Source organism: Trifolium pratense, linkage group LG4, assembly GCF_020283565.1.
Source record: "Trifolium pratense cultivar HEN17-A07 linkage group LG4, ARS_RC_1.1, whole genome shotgun sequence".
Lineage (NCBI taxonomy): Eukaryota > Viridiplantae > Streptophyta > Magnoliopsida > Fabales > Fabaceae > Trifolium > Trifolium pratense.
In genome coordinates this window covers 25,425,858-25,435,592 of record NC_060062.1, presented here as the reverse complement: position 1 = coordinate 25,435,592, position 9,735 = coordinate 25,425,858, and the positions used below count along the sequence as shown (strand labels likewise).

Sequence of the window (9,735 nt, the reverse complement as noted above, 5' to 3'; positions counted from 1 at the left end):
GTTCCAGAATCGAATCGGAATCACTTCGCTCATTCAATTTTTTATTTTTTATTTGTTCCAGAATCAGAATCGCTTTGTCGATTGATTTAAAATTGGCTAATTTGTAAAGTTGGAGGTTGAATGAATCTGAGGAGATGGTTGAATGAAGGTGAAATCAGAGAACAAATCTGAAGCTTGAAGATTCCATACAAAGAACGAATCTGAAGCTTGAAGGTGAAATCAGAGAACGAATCTGAAGGTGAAATCATAACGAAGATAAATTGAAAGTTTTTTTGACCATAATAAAAGTAGTCAAAATTACTTTATAGTAAAAAATTAATTATGTTTGACTTAAATATATCTGGGTGAATTTCATTAGTGCCACATCAGCATAAAACTATACCCTCAATTTATGATAGAGTTAATTAGAAAAAACCGACTCAATAATAATTTGTTAAAACAAAATCTATCACTAAAAATGCAGTAACTATTTTATCATCCACTGTAAAATATCAAAGTGCAAATCCAAGTTAAAAAAACAGAGCAAAGAAAGACTTGGTGTCAGATATACATACAAAAATATCCAACATTAATTTCTTCTGCCATTAATATCCCTTCTTCCCTTTTACAGTAGATTCTCTTTCAATACCCCCCCGTGTGCTACCTTCACTTCTCCCCCTCCATTAATCTCTCTCTCTCTCTCTCTCTCTCTCTCTCTCTCTCTCTCTCTCATCTTTATATATACACATATTCACATATACAACACAATTTACTACTACAACTCTCTATTTTCATCTTATGGAAACTATACTCTACTTTGTTATCATCTTTACAGTTCTTTTCTACCTTCACCGGAGAACTCGCCGGCGGCGACACAATCTCCCGCCGGGAAGTTTAGGACTACCCTTTATAGGAGAAACCTTCCAGCTTATCTCAGCTTACAAAACCGACAACCCAGAACCTTTCATAGACAAAAGAGTGAACCGGTACGGTTCAATTTTCACAACACATGTATTTGGTGAACCGACGGTTTTTTCAGCTGACCCGGAAACGAACCGGTTTATTTTAATGAATGAAGGGAAGCTATTTGAATGTAGTTATCCCGGTTCAATATCGAATCTTTTGGGAAAACATTCTTTGCTTCTTATGAAAGGTTCTTTACATAAGAGAATGCATTCACTTACTATGAGTTTTGCTAATTCTTCTATTATTAAAGATCATCTTCTTGTTGATATTGATCGGCTTATTCGGCTTAATTTGGATTGTTGGTCCGACCGGGTTTTGCTCATGGAGGAGGCCAAGAAGGTTAGCCAGCTACCCATTACTACTTAATATGGTAGTCTCTTCGATATTAAATATAAGTAAATATTCATTTTTTTAAGTATATTGAATGATTACTGTATTTGGTCATTCAGTAAACTAAGAAAGAGAATCTTTCTTTAATATTTAAGATAATCAGAGTTTTTTTTTTTTTTTTTTTAATGTTATAAAAAATATTTACGTTGGATGAACAACTTTATTAAGTGTTTTTAACCCCCAAAAAAAACTTTATTAAGTGCTTAGTATTTGTATAAGCATTTATTTTATATTAAGTATGTAATCATAGAGTATGTTTATAACTTATTTTACATAAGTCATATGTTTTATATAAGTATTTTATGCATTCATGTTTGATACAAGTTAGAAATTATGAAAATTACTAACTAGGTAGTTTTGTAAGAATATTTTCTTTTTTGACAAGTGATGTAATTAGCTATTTAAAAGTCTAAAAGTATATTGTAAAATTATTTTAAATTATTTTTGGATGTTTTATATTTCTTTTTTGGTCAAGTGATGTTTTATACTTATTTTAATCGGTGAAAATCATCGGTTTTCAAAAAACACTCACAATATTTCAGTAAAAATACACATTTTTTTAAAGATATATATACATGAAAAGGCAAAAACATGAATAGATTATATTCCTTAAGAAAAATGAAATGGATTATAAATAAGATGAAATTTATATTTAAAAGTAAAAAACATAAAATATTGTGTTTTATAGACATATATTTTCATAATATAGCACAAATTTGGTGGGCAGGGGCGTGAGAGGAAGTGAGTGGATCAGTTTTGTGCACCCAAAGTTCATCCGAATCTTTCTTTATCTAATTTTGGATTGATTAGTAGATTAATCAATTTATGAACTGATTATGTTGGCATGTGATTGAGATTTATGTGTGATGGTATAGTGAAACCGGTGTTCGATTATGACTTAGATTCCAAGCCTAAGTATGTATAGTCAATAGTGTATCAAACTCTATGGATAAATACAAGGCCCACATTAGCTAAACTTTATAGCATCAAAGAATATAATCATTCCCTATATAAATTATAAACTATAGCTTATACACCTTGCACATGTAGAAAGAATTTGTGGTGTGTGCCGCATGTTATTTTGATTAAACTAACATATGGTACTTCCTCTCATAACATTTCTTGTGTGGTCACAAAACTTTGAGCATGGTATTAGAAACTATTACAAAAATGAAAAAAGATAGAATTAGAGGTGTGTCAAACGCTTGGTTTGTTTGGTTGAGTGAAAAGAAATAAGAAGAAAAGAAAATTACGCAAACCAATTAATGAATTTAGACCAACTTTAGTTCAAATTCATTTATTGATTTCTGTAATTTTTTTCCCTCCTTCTTTTTCACTCAACCAAATAAACCCTAAATGATTAATTATCATCTTAGATTTGAGATCAAAATATAAATTTTATAAAGTAAAATAATTTCAAGATGAGAAATCAGATAGCCCATATCAATTACAACATTGGAAAAATTCAATTTCATGGTATATTTATTTAATACTACTACTTTTTGGACCCCTAAATATAAAGTGAATATTGGTGAAATGATGTTGATATTAGGGATAGTTGTTTTTAGCATAATGTTAGTATTTTTGGTTGCAGATAACATTTGAGTTGACAGTGAAGCAGCTGATGAGTTTTGATCCAGGTGAATGGACTGAGACTTTGAGGAAAGAGTACGTTCTCGTGATTGAAGGATTTTTCACACTTCCCTTACCATTACTCTCTAGTACCTACCGTAGAGCAATCAAGGTATAGTACTACTACACACGTGCATTTCAATTTCTTTGTTTTTTTCCACCATCAATATCTCATACATACATCTATCTTGCTTTTTGAACAATTTTGTCTCCATTAAGTCTATGTTTGTGTCATGGTGGATATGTTAGAATTACATTAACTCAGCGTGGTGATTCTGACATATCTATGGTGATATTAAACATACACTAAATCATTTTTACTCTCCCTTTGGATCTAACTCAACTAGGTATGCACAGGTGGATTATGCCCCATCCACTCGTGTCCCCGGTTCGTTACAATTTTTGTTAACTCAACTCTATTTTTTTGTTGGGGTTAAAATTTGAGAATCCATATCCATGATGTGTTAAGATTTCTCCGTCATTATATATAAAATTAAAATGTTTAAAAATCATATTTATTAGTAATATAATAAAGTTATATTTCTTAAACTAATAATGGAGCATGATTTTTTTTTTAAAGTAAATGATATTATATTATAAAATAAGGGGGTATTCAGACTCTTACAACAAAGAACAAATAACTCAAGAATTATGGATACACGACAGTTGTCTAAACACCAACTAGAAAAAGGAATACAAGCTTTACGACCAAACCGACAGGAGAACCATAACCAAGAAGTAAGTTTAATCTCTTCCAAAAGCGCCGACGCATCCATAATGCCACCGTTGAAAATAACGTTTCGGACTTTCCATAAATTCCAAGTGGTGGCCAACCAAACCAAATGACGAATACGCCCCTTATCTTTAACATTGAACAACTCGCCAAAGACCATAAAATGGTCGATTCTTGCCGCTCCCAAAGGAAGAGAGTTTTGAAACCAAGATAAAACTTTGTTCCATACTCCATTACTAAAATGGCACCAGAAGAAAAGGTGTGCACTATCCTCAATATGCTGGAAACAAAAAACACATGGCAGATCATGGGGATTAAATAATATACCTCTGCGATGAAGAGCGGCCCTTGTTGGTAATTTGTTTAAAATTAACCTCCACCCAAAAAAAAACTAATTTTAGATGGTACATCCGTTCTCCATAACCGTTGTATAACATCTAACACCTTGTTATCCAAAGTTCGGCCTGCCTTGAAGATAATAAACTAGCATAGATGGATTTCACCGAAAAAATACCGTTAACGTCTGGTATCCAACGCCAATGATTTAGAGCGGTCGACTGGAAAGAAAAACCAGAAAACAACACTTCAAGTTCCAAAAGCCGCTGCTCATCATTCTCATCCAACCGAGCAAGCCAGCTCCATCTCCATCGTGGTACCGTAACAGAGTTATCCAAACGCTCAGCCACCTTTGCATATTTGTCTGCCTCATGAACATACAAATCGGGAAACAAATCACACAATGCTTGAGACCCAAATCATTTGAAATTCCAGAATTCTATATCATTACCATTACCAACACAACAACCGATGTTGGACTTAAACCAACTAGAACTACAACATTTCCCCGAACCGATGATATCACGCCACCATAAGGATGAATTACGACATGCTATAATATCATGACAGCCCAATAGCGGAGAAGGTGAGTTACCATACCTGTGACGCAGCAACTCGGTCCAAATGGCATTATCATGATTCAAGAACCGCCACTTCCATTTGCTCAACAAGGTCAAGTTAAAGAGTTCGAGATTTTTTACCCCTAAACCCCCTTTCTCATTGGGTAAACAAATCTGCTCCCATTTAACCCAACAAAGTTTCTTATCTTCTACACCGCCACCCCACAAAAAATTCCTCTGAATTTTCTCTATTCCTTTTGGAACACATCGAGGAGCCTTGAAGAATGAGAAAAAACATAATGGCATACTTGTTAGGACCGAATTGATAAGAGTGACTCTACCGCTGAAAGAAAGATGACGACTAGTCCACGAATGTAACCGCTTATTCAATACCTCCATTATTGGATTCCAAGTCTCTCGTCGACGCGGATTAGCACCAACCGGTCTCTGGATACCCCGATTTGAATTTTGGGCAAAACCTAAACCCATGTTCAGGCATGTACATGTAGATGTGGATTATGTTGTCAAACATAAACTTAACACTTAAAATTAATTTTAAAAGAGTACGTTAACTTCACCTATAATTGCTACTCACCACACCCTTACACTCTACGACAATATAATTTAGAGTGTAATCTATGAGGCCGCACTTTATTTATTGTTAATGCATTATGTAGTACTAATTGACCAAGGTATTATATTTTACATTATGTAGGCAAGAACGAAGGTGGCAGAGGCATTAACTTTGATTGTGAGGCAGAGAAGAAAAGAAAGTGTAATGGGCGAGACAAAGAATGACATGCTAGGGGCATTGTTGGCTTCCGGCGACCAGTTTTCGGATGAACAAATAGTTGATTTTATGTTGGCATTGCTCGTCGCCGGCTATGAAACCACCTCTACCATAATGACTCTTGCGGTCAAGTTTCTCACAGAGAATCCTCTAGCATTGGCACAACTCAAGGTACACAAAACAAACTAGTGAATATCTCAATAAATATTTATCTACTGAAATCTAATTAGATAATTTTGTGAAAAACTATTAACCAATATGTTTATTTGACAAATTAATACTTATTTCGACAAATTTATATACTTAGCTATTTTATTTTTTGACTTAGCGGTTTAGTGGTTTGAATTTCACCTATGAAATGTTTTGGATTCGAACCTCAACCTCTGATCAACAATGTTCTTACCAATTGAACTAAATTCACGTGAAACTATTTAAACTCTGAATTTAATTATCACAAATGAATAAAATGGGGTGATCTTATAATTAGTTTATTTTGGTTTTATATTTAGCTAGGGTGGTGTAGTGGACCTATATAGATAGATAGATATAGGCCCATCCTTAAAATCACCCCCACCATCGTGTCCATGTCCATCCCCATCGTTCATGTGGTGTGGTCTCCTTTTTCAAACCTCATTTTCGTTATCTGCTGCTCTCCACTTCACCCACCCTAGCTATATTATTTCCCTAATTATTTTTTGGATCTCAATTATTGAGCTAATTTTGATTTATGTTTTTATTCTTCTTCTTCTTCTTCTGATTATTATTATTATTATTATTATTATAGGCAAAATTTCAGTTTTTAGATCAATTGAATAACTGATGTATTTGATGTATATAGATTAAATACATCAAGTATTTTAATGAATTTTTGCTTATAATAATAACCGGAAGAAATAATCGAAGTCTACTCCTGGAAACCCTATGTGACCTACAAGTTATAACTCAACTTTTTATGCACATGTTTATGAGAGTGAGAGTACTCTCTCCGGTTTCATATATAAGTAAATATTCATTTTTCAGGTTTATTGAATAATTCATAATATGGACTAAATACATCAGTCTGAAAATAATTTTCGCTTATCGCTATGTTTGATAAGACCATATTTTGAGCTTTATAACTTATAAGCTCATATGACAAAAAAAAGACCTATTTGGTAAACGTTTTTTAAAAAGAGATTATAGATTATTTTACTAGTTTATAGCTTATTTTTCAAATAGTATTTCAAGTAGCTTATGAGCTTATAGCTTATAATTTATCATTTTTTCTTCCAATTTTATCTCTGCCATTTTACTTGCAAAAAATTAAATATTAATTAAACATTTCTTTTTTATGTCATTTATACTTATAAGCTAGCTTAGCCGTTAATTTTAACGAACACTACCAATTCAATCAACTAGCTTATTTGCTATAAGCTCATGGGCTATAAGCTAGCTTATCAGTCGTCCGCTAATTTTTACTACAGAACCTATGTATGAGACCAGCGAGAAAATGAGAGGGTGAAAGACAAAAAATGGAAGAGATTTGATGGGTGGTTTTTGTTGGTTTCTGCTTAAAACAGTTTTGAATCGGTAATATTGAAACTTGAAGTTAAAGGCTGTCCCCTAAAGTTTTACACTGCAGTGAATGAATACGGTTGAAAACTTGAAACTCATGCATTGGCTTGAACAGAGAAACCATCAAAGAAAGCTCCCTCTCTACAAAGTCAAATTTGTGGACTGCTCTGCATTAACTGCACGCTTAGTAATTTTGGTGTCAGTAATCAAAATTCAGTTCAGACAAAAATTTCAAAACTGGTTCCAAGGGCTTATGTACCATTTTATAAAGACTTGGTTGGGCCTTTTGTGGAGGAACCAGTTCTGTTTTGTTGCAGCTCAGATTTATGTACTGTGTCCCTACCCTAGTGCCATTAGAAGTAGTGCTTTGTTTATTTCGAGAACATTTATTTTTAAGTAGTTTAGTGGTTAGACTTACACATTTTAAGTGCGGAGAAGTGATATATATCCCAAGTTCGAACTCAGACTCCCGTAAATAATGTCTCTGACAGTTATCAATGCAGTTATTAACTGAGTTACATTTGTTGGACTTTTTCGAGAACCATTTTGTTGACCTAATGATGCAAATTTTAAGTATGGAGAAGTGAGGTATCCCAGGTTCGAACTCAGAACCCCCGTAAATAATGTCTATAGCAGTTACTCCCTCCATTCTAATTTATAAGCAAATATTCTTATTTTCACACATATTAAGGAGTCCTAGTTTTATGTGAAAAATAAGTTACTTGGACAAAAATAACCTTAGTTATCTAACCACATTAAATGAATAAAAATGGAAAAGTCACTCATTGGAAAGATGATAGAAAGGGTATTATTGGAAAGACGATGTTAAATAATGTTGAATTTGATAACTTTTGCTTATATTTAAGAACAACTTTTTGTGTTGACCTTTGCTTATAATTATAAATAAGAACGGAGGGAGTATCAACTAAGTTGCATTTGTGGGACTTTTTCGAGAACCATTTTGTTGACCTAATGATGCTAATGTAAATGCGATGATATATCATTAATATAATATTGGTGTAATTAAGAATTGACAATTGCATTGTGTGGTAAATTATACTATAAGATTTCAATTATAATTATTCATAATAATCCTAAGTTGTTAAGTAGGGAGTTTGATAAAGACTTGGATTTGTGTATGTTTTGGTAGGAAGAGCATGATCAAATAAGAGCAAAGAAGAGTTGCCAAGAGGAACCATTGGAGTGGATAGATTACAAGTCAATGGCATTTACTCAATGTGTAAGATCATTTAAATTCAAAAACCATTTAGATACAAAAAAATACAAACAAATTATTTTTCTATAATCTTGTTCTGTTTCTTTTATATAGGTTGTGAATGAAACTTTAAGAATGGCAAATATAATAAGTGGGATATTTAGGAGAGCAATGACAGATATCAATATCAAAGGTATTAGCATATATATTATCATGACAAAACATAATTTCAATTAAAAAATAGTATATTTTGAATTTTAATTTTTTACTTGTAATATAGGCTACACTATTCCAAAGGGGTGGAAGGTCTTTGCATCATTTCGTGCCGTACATCTAAACCCCGATCATTTCAAAGATGCTCGCACTTTCAATCCATGGAGATGGCAGGTATTTCACTCTCGTTAATTTTATCTTGATAATGTTAGACGAATAGTAGCGTGACACAATTACTGCGTCTAATCCAGATCCTGAATACAACGAGTGTTTACTCTTTCTACTCAGTTAACTTGTACTTAACCAAGATGAAACTTTTATTATGAGTGTTTTCAATTTTCACAATTCCTAATATGGAAGATTGCGGTCAAATGCTGTTAATACGCACAATATTAATAGCGAGATAAAACTCTTACACAATGAAAACTGCAGAGAAAATCAGAATCAACGTCCCCGGGAAATATATATACACCATTTGGAGGAGGGCCGCGGCTGTGCCCCGGCTATGAGCTAGCCAGAGTTGTGCTATCGGTATTTCTTCACCGCATTGTCACTCGTTACAGGTACAATACAATCACAACACTTTGCATATTCACATAGGAGCATTTGTTGTATCTATCACTTATGTTTTGTTTCAATTGTTGGCTCAGTTGGTCTCCTGCAGAAGAAGATAAGTTGGTGTTTTTCCCAACCACTCGGACGCAGAAGAGGTATCCTATCATAGTGAAGCGTAGAGTGCAATCGAATTCGGTCATGTAATTAAAGCGCGGGGAGAGAACAACACAGGGAAGCAGCGATTGTAGATGAGTTTAATCAATTTTAATTAATGTCAAATATAAGTAATAATACAATTATATCTATTAGTTTAGCATTCTGTCAAAAAAAATCTATTAGTTTAGCAGTTCATATGTTATTTTTTCATCTTATGGTTATAATATAAGATGTCGGATTTGGGAAATAATAATACTAACTTCAGCACTAAATATAAGAAAATATTGAGTCAACAAAAATTGATTTATATGGTCTAAAATTTGAACCAGATACATTAACTTTTATTAACCACATGGGTTGAATCAGATACATTAACCACATGGTAGTGAAAGCTTAAGTCTTGAAGTTTCCTAATCTCCAGGTCTCAGATTCGAATCCTAGTGAAAGTCTAGAACCACATTTCTTGTGTTGGGCCAGTCGATTCAGAACAAAAAAATCTCTAACTTTAAATAAGCACCCTGCAAGTCGACGGTGACATCAAGTGAAGTATCCAACAAAAATAAAATCTAATAAGCATTAACTTCTTACCCTCATAAAAGAGTTCAAATCCTCATGCACTAACTTTACTTACAACAGAAAGTTGCAGAGCTGATCA

General features: G+C 33.1%; 1 protein-coding gene across 1 annotated transcript; it reads left to right on the top strand.

Moving 5' to 3' along the window:
- Positions 1 to 555: 555 nt before the first annotated feature.
- LOC123924766 (cytochrome P450 90A1-like) lies at positions 556 to 9,275 on the top strand. Its single transcript, XM_045977734.1, has 8 exons — positions 556 to 1,284; positions 2,930 to 3,079; positions 5,312 to 5,557; positions 8,091 to 8,180; positions 8,271 to 8,349; positions 8,437 to 8,543; positions 8,802 to 8,932; positions 9,020 to 9,275. Exons 1-8 carry the CDS (start codon positions 778 to 780, stop codon positions 9,126 to 9,128), a joined length of 1,419 nt encoding a protein of 472 aa, XP_045833690.1. The 5' UTR covers positions 556 to 777; the 3' UTR covers positions 9,129 to 9,275.
- Positions 9,276 to 9,735: the final 460 nt, after the last annotated feature.

Bases quoted from the DNA above. Each gene is read 5' to 3' on its own strand.
- LOC123924766 (XM_045977734.1), top strand. From the start codon at position 778: ATGGAAACTATACTCTACTTTGTTATCATCTTTACAGTTCTTTTCTAC. The intron at 5,558-8,090 runs GTACACAAAACA...ATGTTTTGGTAG, and splicing joins TAGCATTGGCACAACTCAAG to GAAGAGCATGATCAAATAAG. The intron at 8,544-8,801 runs GTATTTCACTCT...TGAAAACTGCAG, and splicing joins TCAATCCATGGAGATGGCAG to AGAAAATCAGAATCAACGTC.